Source organism: Haematobia irritans, chromosome 1, assembly GCF_050003625.1.
Source record: "Haematobia irritans isolate KBUSLIRL chromosome 1, ASM5000362v1, whole genome shotgun sequence".
NCBI classification, from domain to species: Eukaryota; Metazoa; Arthropoda; class Insecta; order Diptera; family Muscidae; genus Haematobia; species Haematobia irritans.
The window spans coordinates 232813477-232826535 of NC_134397.1; the positions used below are offsets into that span (position 1 = coordinate 232813477).

A 13059-nucleotide genomic window follows, 5' to 3' on the forward strand; every position below is an offset into this window, starting at 1 on the left:
TATCATATTTTTGAAGGCTTTTTTGCTTTGTAGTCAAGATGCAAAATGACAACAAACGAAATTTGCTTCCATGTTAAGATATCCATTTTTATGTCGAATCACTAGCAATAAGGACAAGACGACTTCATTGAAAAGTATCGACTTCTGAATAAGGAAAAAAACTTTATATCAGAGAAATTCGACTTCTAATCTAAGCAAAATTTGAATTCGTATGTTAAGGACATGAAATCATTGGCCTCGTGACAATATTTTTTTCAGTACGAGACCATCCTCCATCTTTTCTACACTGACAAAAATGCTCGAATGCAAAGATGTAATATGGTTAAAATTTAAAAAAATAAAAATAATTATATTTTTCCCATATTTTATAAACTCCCCCCACTGTGCATCTAAAGCGCGATAAACTCAGTTATCAATTGAAGACGTAGAATAGATGAGTGCAAAAAAAGTTTGCACGATTCTTGTCAAAACATTGCAGTACTCAAATAAACTCAAGACGATGCACACGGTGATGAAGTATTCAAGACCAAAGGAAATTTTCTGAATTTTCTAGAAGTCGCAAAATAACACTCTGTCAAGTGCACACGGCACTAATGGGATTATAACCAAAGTAGCATAGTGCAACATCCATTGGAGGACAGTATATAAAACTCTGGTCTGATATGTGGAATAATCAATCAAAGTTTGAGAACCAAACAGAGTTTTAAGTCAAAAATTTATATTTTTTGTTAAATACAAATCACAACGAATTAAACAAAATGCCTTGCAAAGGATGTGGTAATGGTGAGTGAACAAGAACAATTTCTAAATGAATCCAAGGATCAATAAAGTAAAATTTCCTTTTTTTAGATTGCAAATGCACAGCCCAAAAATGTGGTGATAATTGTGCCTGTGACCAAAATTGTCATTGTCCATGCAAAACCGGCTCCAAGGAGGAGTGTTGCAAGAAATGAGTGAAGTGAAGACAGAAAAACGGATCTTCGAAATAGATGTTTGACTTGGAATATTCATCCTGGAATTTTGAATAAAATATGTTATAATAAAATCTGGGGAATTCCCAAATAGGAAAATCCCTCTTGAAATTCCTTATGTGTTTAAATCGTTTAAAACTCGTTTTATCAAATTTACCCCCATTTTCATAAAGCTCCGTTAGTGTTCCGTTAACTAACCAACTTTTAAACTGTATTATGGAAGAAGCTGTCATCTTGCATATATATTCCATATGCCAGTTAGGAACTTAACTGACGAAAAATTTTCAGTTAAAGTTAAATGGAGAGAAGATATTTGCAATTTACTTTCTGTTAACTGGCAGTTAAAGCCTAACGGAGCCACATGAAAATGGCCGCTAATTGGGATTTTTTTAAGAATCTATATAGAAAAAAATTTTCCTAACAACGAAGACTAGATTAGGTTAGCTATAGTGGCAGCTCGATATTTCAGCCTCACTTACACTATTCAGTCAATTGTAACCTACATTTTAGGATAAAACATTTATAATGAACAGACACTGAAAAAATTTATCTACTATAAAAGATTATGGAATGCAAATTTTAGGTTTTATAAAAAGCTTCGAATTACTAATTTTTTTTTATAACAAATAAAGTGGAATTTACACAGTATTAAGGACGAATTTGAAATAAAGAAATTAAAAGAAAGTTTATAATTGTTTTTAAATCATTTTGTTTCTAAAAATTGTTCACTAAATGTATAATACGAATATTTAAAAAAAAAGTTTCTTGGATTTAAATAGAATGTTAAATTTACGGTTTATGTCAAATATCAAGACAATTGGAGTAAAGTCTCATTGAATCTTGGTGGTAAAATGTAGATACTTTAGCTATTTTCTCCCCATCGAACTTATAAGGGACTATATTTAAATATCAATATTAAGTATAAAATATTATGTGCACTCTCTGTGCCAATTTTCAGAATTTTTGGTTAAAACTTTGGCCTCCGTAGTCATATGACTCTAAATCGGACGAAAGATATATGTATATATATATATATATATATATATATATATATATATATATATATATATATATATATATATATATATATATATATATATATATATATATATATATATATATATATATATATATATATATATATATATATATATATATGTATATATATATATATATATATATATATATATATATATGGGAGATATATCTAAATCTGAAGCGATTACTTCCAAAATCAACACAGTTCTATTCTGACCCAAAATATATACTAGTGCCAAATTTGAAGTCGATTGGATTAAAACTGTAACCTAGTCTTTGATCACAATACTGTTTTCATAGACAGGCGGACGGCATCATGTGTCTTAGCTCGTCTCATTCTAGGTGTTGCAAACATATGCACTAAAATCCACAGTGGGAAAAAATGTGTGCCTACTTCTTTTAAACATATGTTAGTGAGCCACATTGCGAGTGACACTTTTAGAAATTCTCAACGGAAACGCTGATTGCGTGAAGCGATAATATCGATCATGCACACAATATTAAAGGGTGATACGGTCAAAATTTGGTCAAGGGAAAACGCGTGTAAATCGATGAAATCGTTTATTTAAAAAATCAAATTAAATTTCTTTTTCAAGTTCAATTAGTATAAAATTCAGGAAAAATATTCAGTTAGGCTTTTGCTTTTCCAAATCCGAATTGCCGGGCCTCACGCTTGACACCTGCCATCAGATTTTGTACAGCCACCTTGTCCACCTTCTTCGCCGCAGAAAGCCAATTTGTCTTGAACTGCTGCTCGTCCTTGGGTTCTTGTCCTTGGGAACCACCTGCACGTTGTTGGAGGCGTACCACTCCATGGCCTTTTTACCGTAATGGTAAGATGTCAAATCCGGCCAAAACAGTACGGAACAACCGTGTTTCTTCAGGAAAGGCAGCAGACGTTTATTCAAACACTCTTTCACGTAAATTTCTTGGTTGACAATCCCGGAAGCTCTGAAAATGCTGTTTTTCAAGCCACAGGTACAGATGGCTTGCCAAACCATATATTTCTTTGCGAACTTTGACAGTTTTATGTGCTTGAAAATATCTGCTACCTTTCCCCTTCCTTTTGCCGTATAAAACTCCTGTCCCGGAAGCTGCTTGTAGTCGGCTTTGACGTAGGTTTCGTCGTCCATTACCACGCAGTCAAACTTCGTCAGCATCGTCGTGTACAGCCTCCGGGATCGCGTTTTGGCCGTCGTATTTTGTTTATCATCGGGATTTGGAGTCACTACCTTCTTGTAAGTCGATAGTCCGGCTCGGTTTTTGGCTCGATGCACCCAGCTTATTTGCGGCATCTAGGAGAGAGAGGTTAGGGTTTCGCTTAAAACTACCGGCAACTCTCTTTGTCGTCTCAGCGGCTTCCGGTTTTCGATTTCCCCCCGATCCAGACTTCCTGGCTGTCGACAAACGTTCCCCAAACACTTTAATTACATTTGTAACGGTTGATTAGACAACTTTTAGCGATTTTGCCAGCTTTGCGTGCGAGTAGCTCGGATTTTCGCGATGCGCGAGCAAAATTTTGATACGCTGCTCTTCTTGCTTGGACGGCATTTTGTCAACTAAAGAGTGAATTCCAAAATCAAAATAGGAGCAACACACACACCTTCAAAATGAGGGATGTTCAGGTTTTTTAAATGCAAAATTGAAAGAAATACGTCAAGTTTATATTGACCAAATTTTGACCGTATCACCCTTTATACCCTCCACCATAGGAGGGGGGGTATATTATTATCTAAGAATGTCCGTCCGTCCGTTGAAATCACGCTAACTTCCGAACGAAACAAGCTATCAACTTGAAAGTTGTTATTGATGTTGGTCGGATGGTATTGCAAATGGCCCATTTTGGACCGCTTTTACGTATAGCCCCCATATAAACCGACCCCCAGATTTGGCTTTCCGGAACCTCTCAGAGAAGCCATATTTATCCGATCCGGTTGAAATTTGGTACGTGGTGTTAGTATATGCTCTCTAACAACCATGCAAGAATTAGTCCACATCGGTCCATAATTATGTATAGCCCCCATATAAACCGATCCCCAGATTTGACCTCCGGAGCTTCTTGGAGGAGCAAAATTCATCCGATCCGATTGAAACTTGGTACGTGGTGTTAGTATATGGTATCTAACAACCATGAACAAAGTGGTCTATATGGGTCCATAATTACATATAGCCCCCATATAAACCGGTCCCCAAATTTGGCCTCCGGAACCTTTTGAAGAAGCAATTCATTCGATCCGGTTGGAATTTGGTACGTGGTGTTAGTATATGGTATTTAACAACCATGCCGAAATTGGTCCATATCGGTCAATAATTATATATAGCCATCATATAACCGCAGATTTGGTTTTGGAGCCTCTTGGAGGAGCAATTCATTCGATCCGGTTGGAATTTGGTACGTGGTGTTAGTATATGGTATTTAACAACCATGTCGAAATTGGTCCATATCGGTCTATATATAACCCTCAGCTAAACCGATCCCCAATCATACAAAAATTGGTCCATATCGGTTCATAATTGTATAAAACCCCCATATAAATCGACCCCCACATTTCAATTCTGGCTATCTAATTACCGCGCAAAAGTCCATATCGGTTCGAAATTATTTGTAGACTTACCCACATATTTATTTTTGATTAAAATTTATTTCAAGCAATCCATTGTTTATCATTTCAATTACCTTTTTAATTAAAAAATTAATTGAGTTTTGCAATCAACATCAGTTAAATTTTTAATTGAATCAATTAAAAAATTAATTGAAATTTGCTAATGAAATCAATTAATTTTTTTTATTCCCAATTGAAACTGTAATCATTTTCGTGATTGAAGATATTTCAATTAAAAAATTAATTGGATCTATTAATTTCGTGAATGAATCAGAAGAAAAATTTCTGTATGATTAGTATATCCTCGATTACATATACTGTATCCCTATTAGTCCAATTTCTGCCTTAAAATATCTCTGTTATAAGGTATGTTGTATGATTTCAAATACGAAATCTTTTTAAAGAACGCCAACATTATAATCATCTAAAATGTATCGAATTAAATTTATTTTGTATAGAATGTAAATAACCCCATAAATGCACCATATTATGTGTTAGTTTTGATATGTCAATTTTTAAATTATTTAAGACCATCATATCCTGTAATATCCTATTTCATGGTTTTATGTTGTTCCTCTTTCATCTCTGCAAGAAATTTATGTGTGATATCTCGTCTTTTTAGGCAAACAAAGAGGTTTCTCCTAGTTCATGTGTTTTTTTTCGTGCTATACCAAAACTGAGGAAATGACATTTTATGGCAAATACTCTTCTGTTGGTTTACACACTCGGTGTGTTTCATATGCCCATCCATTTTCAAACTGCACCCAAACCGAGGAGTATAGAAGTAGAAGAGCCTACTGCAGTTGATATACCAAACATTAACTTCAAAAACCTTCTATAAGCCTTAAAGTGTGCATAAAGATGGGCGGGCGAAAGCAAAAGCAAAAGAAAAGAGAAAATGAAGGTTGCTATTCGAAGAGACAGGTGCAGGGAGTTAGAGGAAGGAGTAAAATATTGCAATGCCAATGTTAAAATTTTCACATCGAAATGTCGATCAGGCTGAAATATTAAGACAATCTAATAATGTTCGTCTGGATTTTTTATGGGGGTGTAATTTAGACATATTGTGTTGAAATTTTGGAAGTTTCTGTTTTGTTTTGTCTGTAGTTCGGTCAAATTTGAAGAAGTAGCACCTGTATAGTCCCTATATAAACCGTTATCGGGATACTACACACAACGTATATTTATACCCTAAACCACATAGTGGGCAGGGTATAATAAGTTTGATCGGCCAAAAAATGTGCCTACCAGAAATATTGATTTTAGACCCCATAAAATATATACCGATCGACTCAGAATCACCTCCTGAGTCGATCTAGCCCTTGTTGTCCGTCCGTCTGTCCATGTATTTGTTGTTCACAGGACTTCGGTCGCAATTATTAACCGATTTTGATGATATTTGGTACAGGGTGTTTTTTGGACACAAGGACGAACGCTATTTGAATTTAGAAGAAATCGGATCTAATTTATATATAACATAGCTCCCATATATATGTATCGCCCGATTTCGTCAAATGGGGTTACGTTGCGCTTTTTTACAAACGGATCGTCACCAAATTTGGCAAAAAACAAGTATATACAGCAGTAAGTTCGGCCGGGCCGAATCTTAAATACCCACCACCATAAACCAAATATTAGGGTTTAGGAGGGCTTGAGGACTTGAGGACACTTCCCGAAGATAAATTTAAAGATTTCACCTATGAGGACTATATCAGATTCTGGATTCATAATGTTAGAGGAATCATTAACATCTCTTGTAAGTGTGCAAGAAAATTATAAAATAACGTCTTGATTTGAAATCTTAAATGATTTAAGATTTCAAATCAAGATTTAAGTTAAATCTGTAGAAGTAAAATCGGGAAATTCTACACCCTCAAGAAGTGAAGTCGGTCTATATGGAGGCATTACCAAATGGACCGATAAAAACTTAAGCCGATACACGTCTTTGTGAGCCCAAAATACGAGAATATTTACAATTTCAGGCAAATCAGATAAGAACTACGGTTTCTAGAAACCCAAGGAGTAAAATCGGGAGATCGTTCCTATGGGGGCTACACTAAAATATGGACCGATACTCACCGTTTTCGGCACACCTCTTTATGACCCGAAAATACCTCTAGATTTCCAATTTCAGGCAAATAGGATAAAAACTTCGGATTCTAGAAGCCCAAGAAGTAAAATCGGGAAATCGGTCTATATGGGGGCTATACCAAAATATGGACCGATACTCACCATTTTTGGCACACCTCTTTATGTTCCTAAAATACCTCTAGATTTCCAATTTCAGACAAATTGGATAAAAACTACGGTTTCTATAAGCCCAAGACCCCAAACCGGGAGGCCGTTTTATATGGGGACCATACCAAAACATGGACCGATACTCACAATTTTTGGCACACGTATTTGTGGTCCTGCAATACCTCTAGATTTCCAATTTCAGGTAAATTGAATAAAAACTGCGGTTTCTATAAGCCCAAGAAGTAAAATCGGGAGATAGGTCTATATGGGGGCTATACCAAAATATGGACCGATACTCACAATTTTTGGCACACGTATTTGTGGTCCTACAATACCTCTAGATTTCCAATTTCAGGTAAATTGAATAAAAACTGCGGTTTCTATAAGCCCAAGAAGTAAAATCGGGAGATCGGTCTATATGGGGGCTATACGAAAACATGGACCGATACTCACCATTTTTAGGACACCTCTTTATGGTCATAAAATACCTTTAGATTTCAAATTTCAGCCAAATTGGATAAAAACTACGATTTCTATAAGCCCAAGACCCCAAATCGGGAGGTCGTTTTATATGGGGACCATTCCAAAACATGGACCGATACTCACAATTTTTGGCACACGTATTTGTGATCCTACAATACCTCCAGATTTCCAATTTCAGGTAAATTGAATAAAAACTGCGGTTTCTATAAGCCCAAGAAGTAAAATCGGGAGATCGGTCTATATGGGGGCTATACCAAAACATAGACCGATACTCACCATTTTTGGCACACCTCTTTCTGGTCATAAAATACCTCTGGATTTGAAATTTCAGGCAAATTGGATAAAAACTATGATTTCTATAAGCCCAAGACCCAAAATCGGGAGGTCGGTTTATATGGGGACTATATCAAAACCTGGACCGATATAGCCCATCTTCGAACTTTACCTGCCTGCAGACAAAAGACGAGTTTGTGCAAAATTTCAGCACGATTGCTTCATTATTGAAGACTGTAGCGTGATTACAACAGACAGACAGACAGACAGACAGACGGACATCGTTATATCGTCTTAAAATTTCTCCCTGATCAAGAATATATATACTTTATATAGTCCGAAATCGATATTTCGATGTGTTACAAACGGAATGACAAACTTATTATACCCCCGTCACCATTCTATGGTGGTGGGTATAATAATCTTTTTTATCGTCCTTCAAGTCTACAAAATTTCATGCAAATCGGTTCAGATTTAGATATAGCCCTCATATATATGTATCGCCCGATTTTCCCAAATTTTGCCATAAACCCCTTATTTATCTATATGGGGGCTATACCAAAACATAGACCGATACTCACCATTTTTGGCACACCCCTTTCTGGTCATAAAATACCTCTGGATTTGAAATTTCAGGCAAATTGGATAAAAACTATGATTTCTATAAGCCCAAGACCCCAAATCGGGAGGTCGGTTTATATGGGGACTATATCAAAACCTGGACCGATATAGCCTATCTTCGAACTTGACCTGCCTGCAGACAAAATACGAGTTTGTGCAAAATTTCAGCACGATTGCTTCATTATTGAAGACTGTAGGGTGATTACAACAGACAGACAGACGGACAGACGGACATCGTTATATCGTCTTAAAATTTCTCCCTGATCAAGAATATATATACTTTATATAGTCGGAAATCGATATTTCGATGTGTTACAAACGGAATGACAAACTTATTATACCCCCGTCACCATTCTATGGTGGTGGGTATAATAATCTTTTTTATCGTTCTTCAAGTCTACAAAATTTCATGCAAATCGGTTCAGATTTAGATATAGCCCTCATATATATGTATCGCCCGATTTTCCCAAATTTTGCCATAAACCCCTTATTTAACTACCGATCTTACTCAAAATTGGCTAAATGTAATCTTCTATAGCACTATCTATATGTACAAAAAATCATGGAAATCGGTTCAGATTTAGCTATAGCTCCCATATATATGTACCGCCCGATTTTTCTAAATTTGGCTATAAAACCCTTATTTATCAACCGATAGTACGCAAAGTTGGCCAAATGTAATTTTATATAGCACTAACTGTATGTGCAAAATTTCATCGAAATCGGTTCAGATTGAGATATAGCTCCCATATAAAGGGTGATTTGTTAAGAGCTTGATAACTTAAAAAAAAAAAAAACGCATAAAATTTGCAAAATCTCATCGGTTCTTTATTTGAAACGTTAGATTGGTCCATGACATTTACTTTTTGAAGATAATTTCATTTAAATGTTGACCGCGGCTGCGTCTTAGGTGGTCCATTCGGAAAGTCCAATTTTGGGCAACTTTTTCGAGCATTTCGGCCGGAATAGCCCGAATTTCTTCGGAAATGTTGTCTTCCAAAGCTGGAATAGTTGCTGGCTTATTTCTGTAGACTTTAGACTTGACGTAGCCCCACAAAAAATAGTCTAAAGGCGTCAAATCGCATGATCTTGGTGGCCAACTTACCGGTCCATTTCTTGAGATGAATTGTTCTCCGAAGTTTTCCCTCAAAATGGCCATAGAATCGCGAGCTGTGTGGCATGTAGCGCCATCTTGTTGAAACCACATGTCAACCAAGTTCAGTTCTTCCATTTTTGGCAACAAAAAGTTTGTTAGCATCGAACGATAGCGATCGCCATTCACCGTAACGTTGCGTCCAACAGCATCTTTGAAAAAATACGGTCCAATGATTCCACCAGCGTACAAACCACACCAAACAGTGCATTTTTCGGGATGCATGGGCAGTTCTTGAACGGCTTCTGGTTGCTCTTCACTCCAAATGCGGCAATTTTGCTTATTTACGTAGCCATTCAACCAGAAATGAGCCTTATCGCTGAACAAAATTTGTCGATAAAAAAGCGGATTTTCTGCCAACTTTTCTAGGGCCCATTCACTGAAAATTCGACGTTGTGGCTCGTTAGTAAGTCTATTCATGATGAAATGTCAAAGCATACTGAGCATCTTTCTCTTTGACACCATGTCTGAAATCCCACGGGATCTGTCAAATACTAATGCATGAAAATCCTAACCTCAAAAGAATCACCCTTTATATGTATAGCCCGATTTTCCCAAATTTGGCCATAGAACCCTTATTTATTAACCGATCTTACTAAAAGTTGGCTAGATCCAGTCCTCTATAGTACTAGCGCTATGTCGAAATCGTTTCAGATGTAGATATAGCTCCCATATATGTATCGCCCGATTTTGAAAAATTTGCCCCTAATATCCTTATGTTTGGCCATAGAGGCCTCATTTCTTAACTGATCTTACTCAAATTGTGCACAATTTGACAATTTTTTCTTATAGAAATAAAATTTTGAAAAAATTATCAATAAAAATACAATTTTAGAAAAATTTTTGTGTAGTAAATAAAATTCTGCAAAATATTCTACAGAAACAAAATTTTGATTAAATTTTCTATAGAAATAAAATTTTGGCAAAATTTTCTATAGAAATAAAATTTTGACCAATTTTTCTAATAAAAAAATCTATTACTATAAAATTTTGGCAAAATTTTCTATAGAAATAAAATTATCAGTAGAAATAAAATTTTGAAAAAAAATTGTGTAACAAACAAAATTTTGCAAAATTTTCTATAAAAATAAAATTTTGCAAAATATTCTATAGAAACAAAATTTTGACTCAATTTTCTATAGAAATAAAATTTTGACTAAATTTTCTATAGAAAAAAATATTTCTATAGTAATAAAATTTTGAATAAATTTTTTATAGAAATAAAAATTTTATAAAATTTGCTATAGAAATAAAATTTTGACAAAACTTTTTATAGAAATAACATTTTGACAAAATTTTCTATAAAAAACAACTTTAAAAAAATTTTCTGTCAATATTCCCTATATGTATATGTCCTTAAAATAAAATTAAAATAAAAATAATATCGATTGTTCGAAATATTTCAAATAAATTGATATGGGCATTAAAATGGATCGATCCAGCCCATCTGCCAGTCTAACATTCTAGGAAATAGAAAAAGATAGCCGTAATTAGAAGTTGATTTTCATTTACAATCATGCTGTACATTGATCGAATGAATAACGCAATGGAAACTAATTTGCATAAAAACTTGCTTAGTTACAAAAATGTGAAGTGTTTTAAAAAATTTGGTTCAGCCGGAGTCGGAGTCGAGCAAAATTTTTACGACTCCGACTCCAGCAAAATCCTCAGACTCCGACTCCGGCTCCACAGCCCTGGTTTAGGGTACAATATAGTCGGCCCGCCCGACATTCTACTTTACTTACTTGTTTAATATATAAAACTATACATATATTTTTACTATTACATGTATAAATCAATTCACATTATGAAAAGAAACATATGTAGAAATATTCCATTTTTTTGTTTAAGATTTATTTGTTCATATAGCGTTTTTAGATTCGCGATTCTCGGTGTTCTCTCAATTAATTTTTATTGCTACAGCATTGATCCTTTGGGCCATTCTTACAGACGCAATTGCATTCCTTGTTGCAGGCACAATTATCACCACATTTAACCGTAGAACATTGACAGTCTGTAAGATAAAGAATATTTAAGTTTTCCATTTTTAAATTTTTAGTTTTCTTTTTAATTTATCGGAACTCACTGTTATTGCATCCTTTGCAAGTCATATTGATTGATATTTACTAATTTAATTTTAATACCGTTGATGAAATCAGATATATTTTGCGATTGAAAATCTATCATTGAGTTCTGCAATATTTTATAGAAATTTCTGTATATGCGTCGAGTGTGCACTTGCACACGTCAGATGGTAAAACATTTTAAATTCCCTAGAAGTCGTGCGCAGTGATAAGCAAATTGCTGATAATTTTTAAGCAAAACAATGACGTATTAATTTGTTTTGTGATAACCCATAGCTTGGTGGTGTGGACTGTGCAAAGTGCACACTCCTAATTGATTGAATGCTAATAGTAATCGATATCGTAATGTGTCTACTAAAAATATTGACGATATAATGGATAACTCCTGAACTACCACTGACCAACCGTGTGTCCATCTATTTGGTATTTTAACCATAGAGGCCAAAATGGACGGACACACAAACAGCGGTAATTAGATTCAATAGGTGATTCTTAGTCAATCAATATCCATTATAGCATCAATAGTTTTAGTAGACACACTATGATACCGATTACTAGTAGCACTACTAGGCAAAGTCCACACTCTACACCAAGCAATGGGTTATCATAAAAAATTAATACGTCACACTTTCGCTTAAAAAATATCAGCAATTTGCTTATCATTGCGCGCGCCTTCAAGAGAATTTTAAATATTTTACCATCTGACGTGTGCAAGTGCACACTCGACGCATCTACAGAAATTTCTATAAAACATTGCAGAACTCAGCGATAGGTTATCAATCGCAAAAGATATCTTATTTCATAAACCAAATTAAAATTTAATAAGCGAGTATCAAGCAAAATGACTTGCAAAGGATGCAATAACAGTGAGTTCCGATGAATTAAAAATATGAGAGCAAAAAAATTGAAAATGGAAAACTTTAATATCCTTTTTTCTTGCAGACTGCCAATGTTCTACGGTTAAATGTGGTGATAATTGTGCCTGCAACAAGGAATGCAATTGCGTCTGTAAAAATGGCCCAAAGGATCAATGCTGTAGCAGCAAAAATTAATTCAAAGAACGCTGAGAATCACGAATCAATAAAGGCTATATGAACAAATAAATCATAAACAAAAATGAAATATTTCTAAATCTTTTTTATTTAACAGTGTAAAGCGATCGTCACCATGTAGGCGACTGAAATGTAATGCAACAAAGTAAATATATATGTCTTTCATTTCTTTTAATTTCATTGCCCAAAAAATTTTGGAGATAACATCAAATTTGAGAATTAGATTAGATTAAACAGCCGGCAAAGCCATCACATGCAGCATGAAGAGGGCTTTGCGGTATTTTGGCCCATTCACGGCGGTATTTTGGCCCATTCTTGAGATGACCTATATTTTTGTATTTCTTAAAGCTCACCTTATTCTTCAAAATGTTTCGGGTCCAACGAATCCGGAGATGTTGATGCACTGAAAAAAAGCATACCCGGTTCCAAAGATTTTGTATTTACTTTAAAAAATTTGGTATTGATTCGGAGCCAAAGAAGCGGAGAATACAAGTAAGGTTTTGTGTACTTGCTTCTAGGAAGCAAATTTTAATTTTTCGCTTT

At 34.8% G+C, this 13059-nt stretch overlaps 3 protein-coding genes across 3 annotated transcripts; 2 read left to right on the forward strand and 1 right to left on the reverse strand.

The window, feature by feature from the left end:
- Positions 1–624: 624 nt before the first annotated feature.
- On the forward strand, positions 625–1082 carry LOC142225823 (metallothionein-2-like). The gene is made up of 2 exons (XM_075295666.1): positions 625–783; positions 850–1082. Exons 1-2 carry the CDS (start codon positions 759–761, stop codon positions 951–953), a joined length of 129 nt encoding a protein of 42 aa, XP_075151781.1. The 5' UTR covers positions 625–758; the 3' UTR covers positions 954–1082.
- A 10130-nt stretch (positions 1083–11212) lies between these two features.
- Positions 11213–11617, reverse strand: LOC142225954 (metallothionein-2). Its single transcript, XM_075295833.1, has 2 exons — positions 11467–11617; positions 11213–11394 (listed from the first exon to the last, which is right to left on the reverse strand). The coding sequence occupies exons 1-2, from the start codon at positions 11489–11491 to the stop codon at positions 11285–11287; spliced, it is 135 nt and encodes a 44-aa protein (XP_075151948.1). The 5' UTR covers positions 11492–11617; the 3' UTR covers positions 11213–11284.
- A 562-nt stretch (positions 11618–12179) lies between these two features.
- On the forward strand, positions 12180–12586 carry LOC142225884 (metallothionein-2-like). Its single transcript, XM_075295758.1, has 2 exons — positions 12180–12330; positions 12407–12586. Exons 1-2 carry the CDS (start codon positions 12306–12308, stop codon positions 12514–12516), a joined length of 135 nt encoding a protein of 44 aa, XP_075151873.1. The 5' UTR covers positions 12180–12305; the 3' UTR covers positions 12517–12586.
- The last annotated feature ends 473 nt before the right edge of the window (positions 12587–13059 follow it).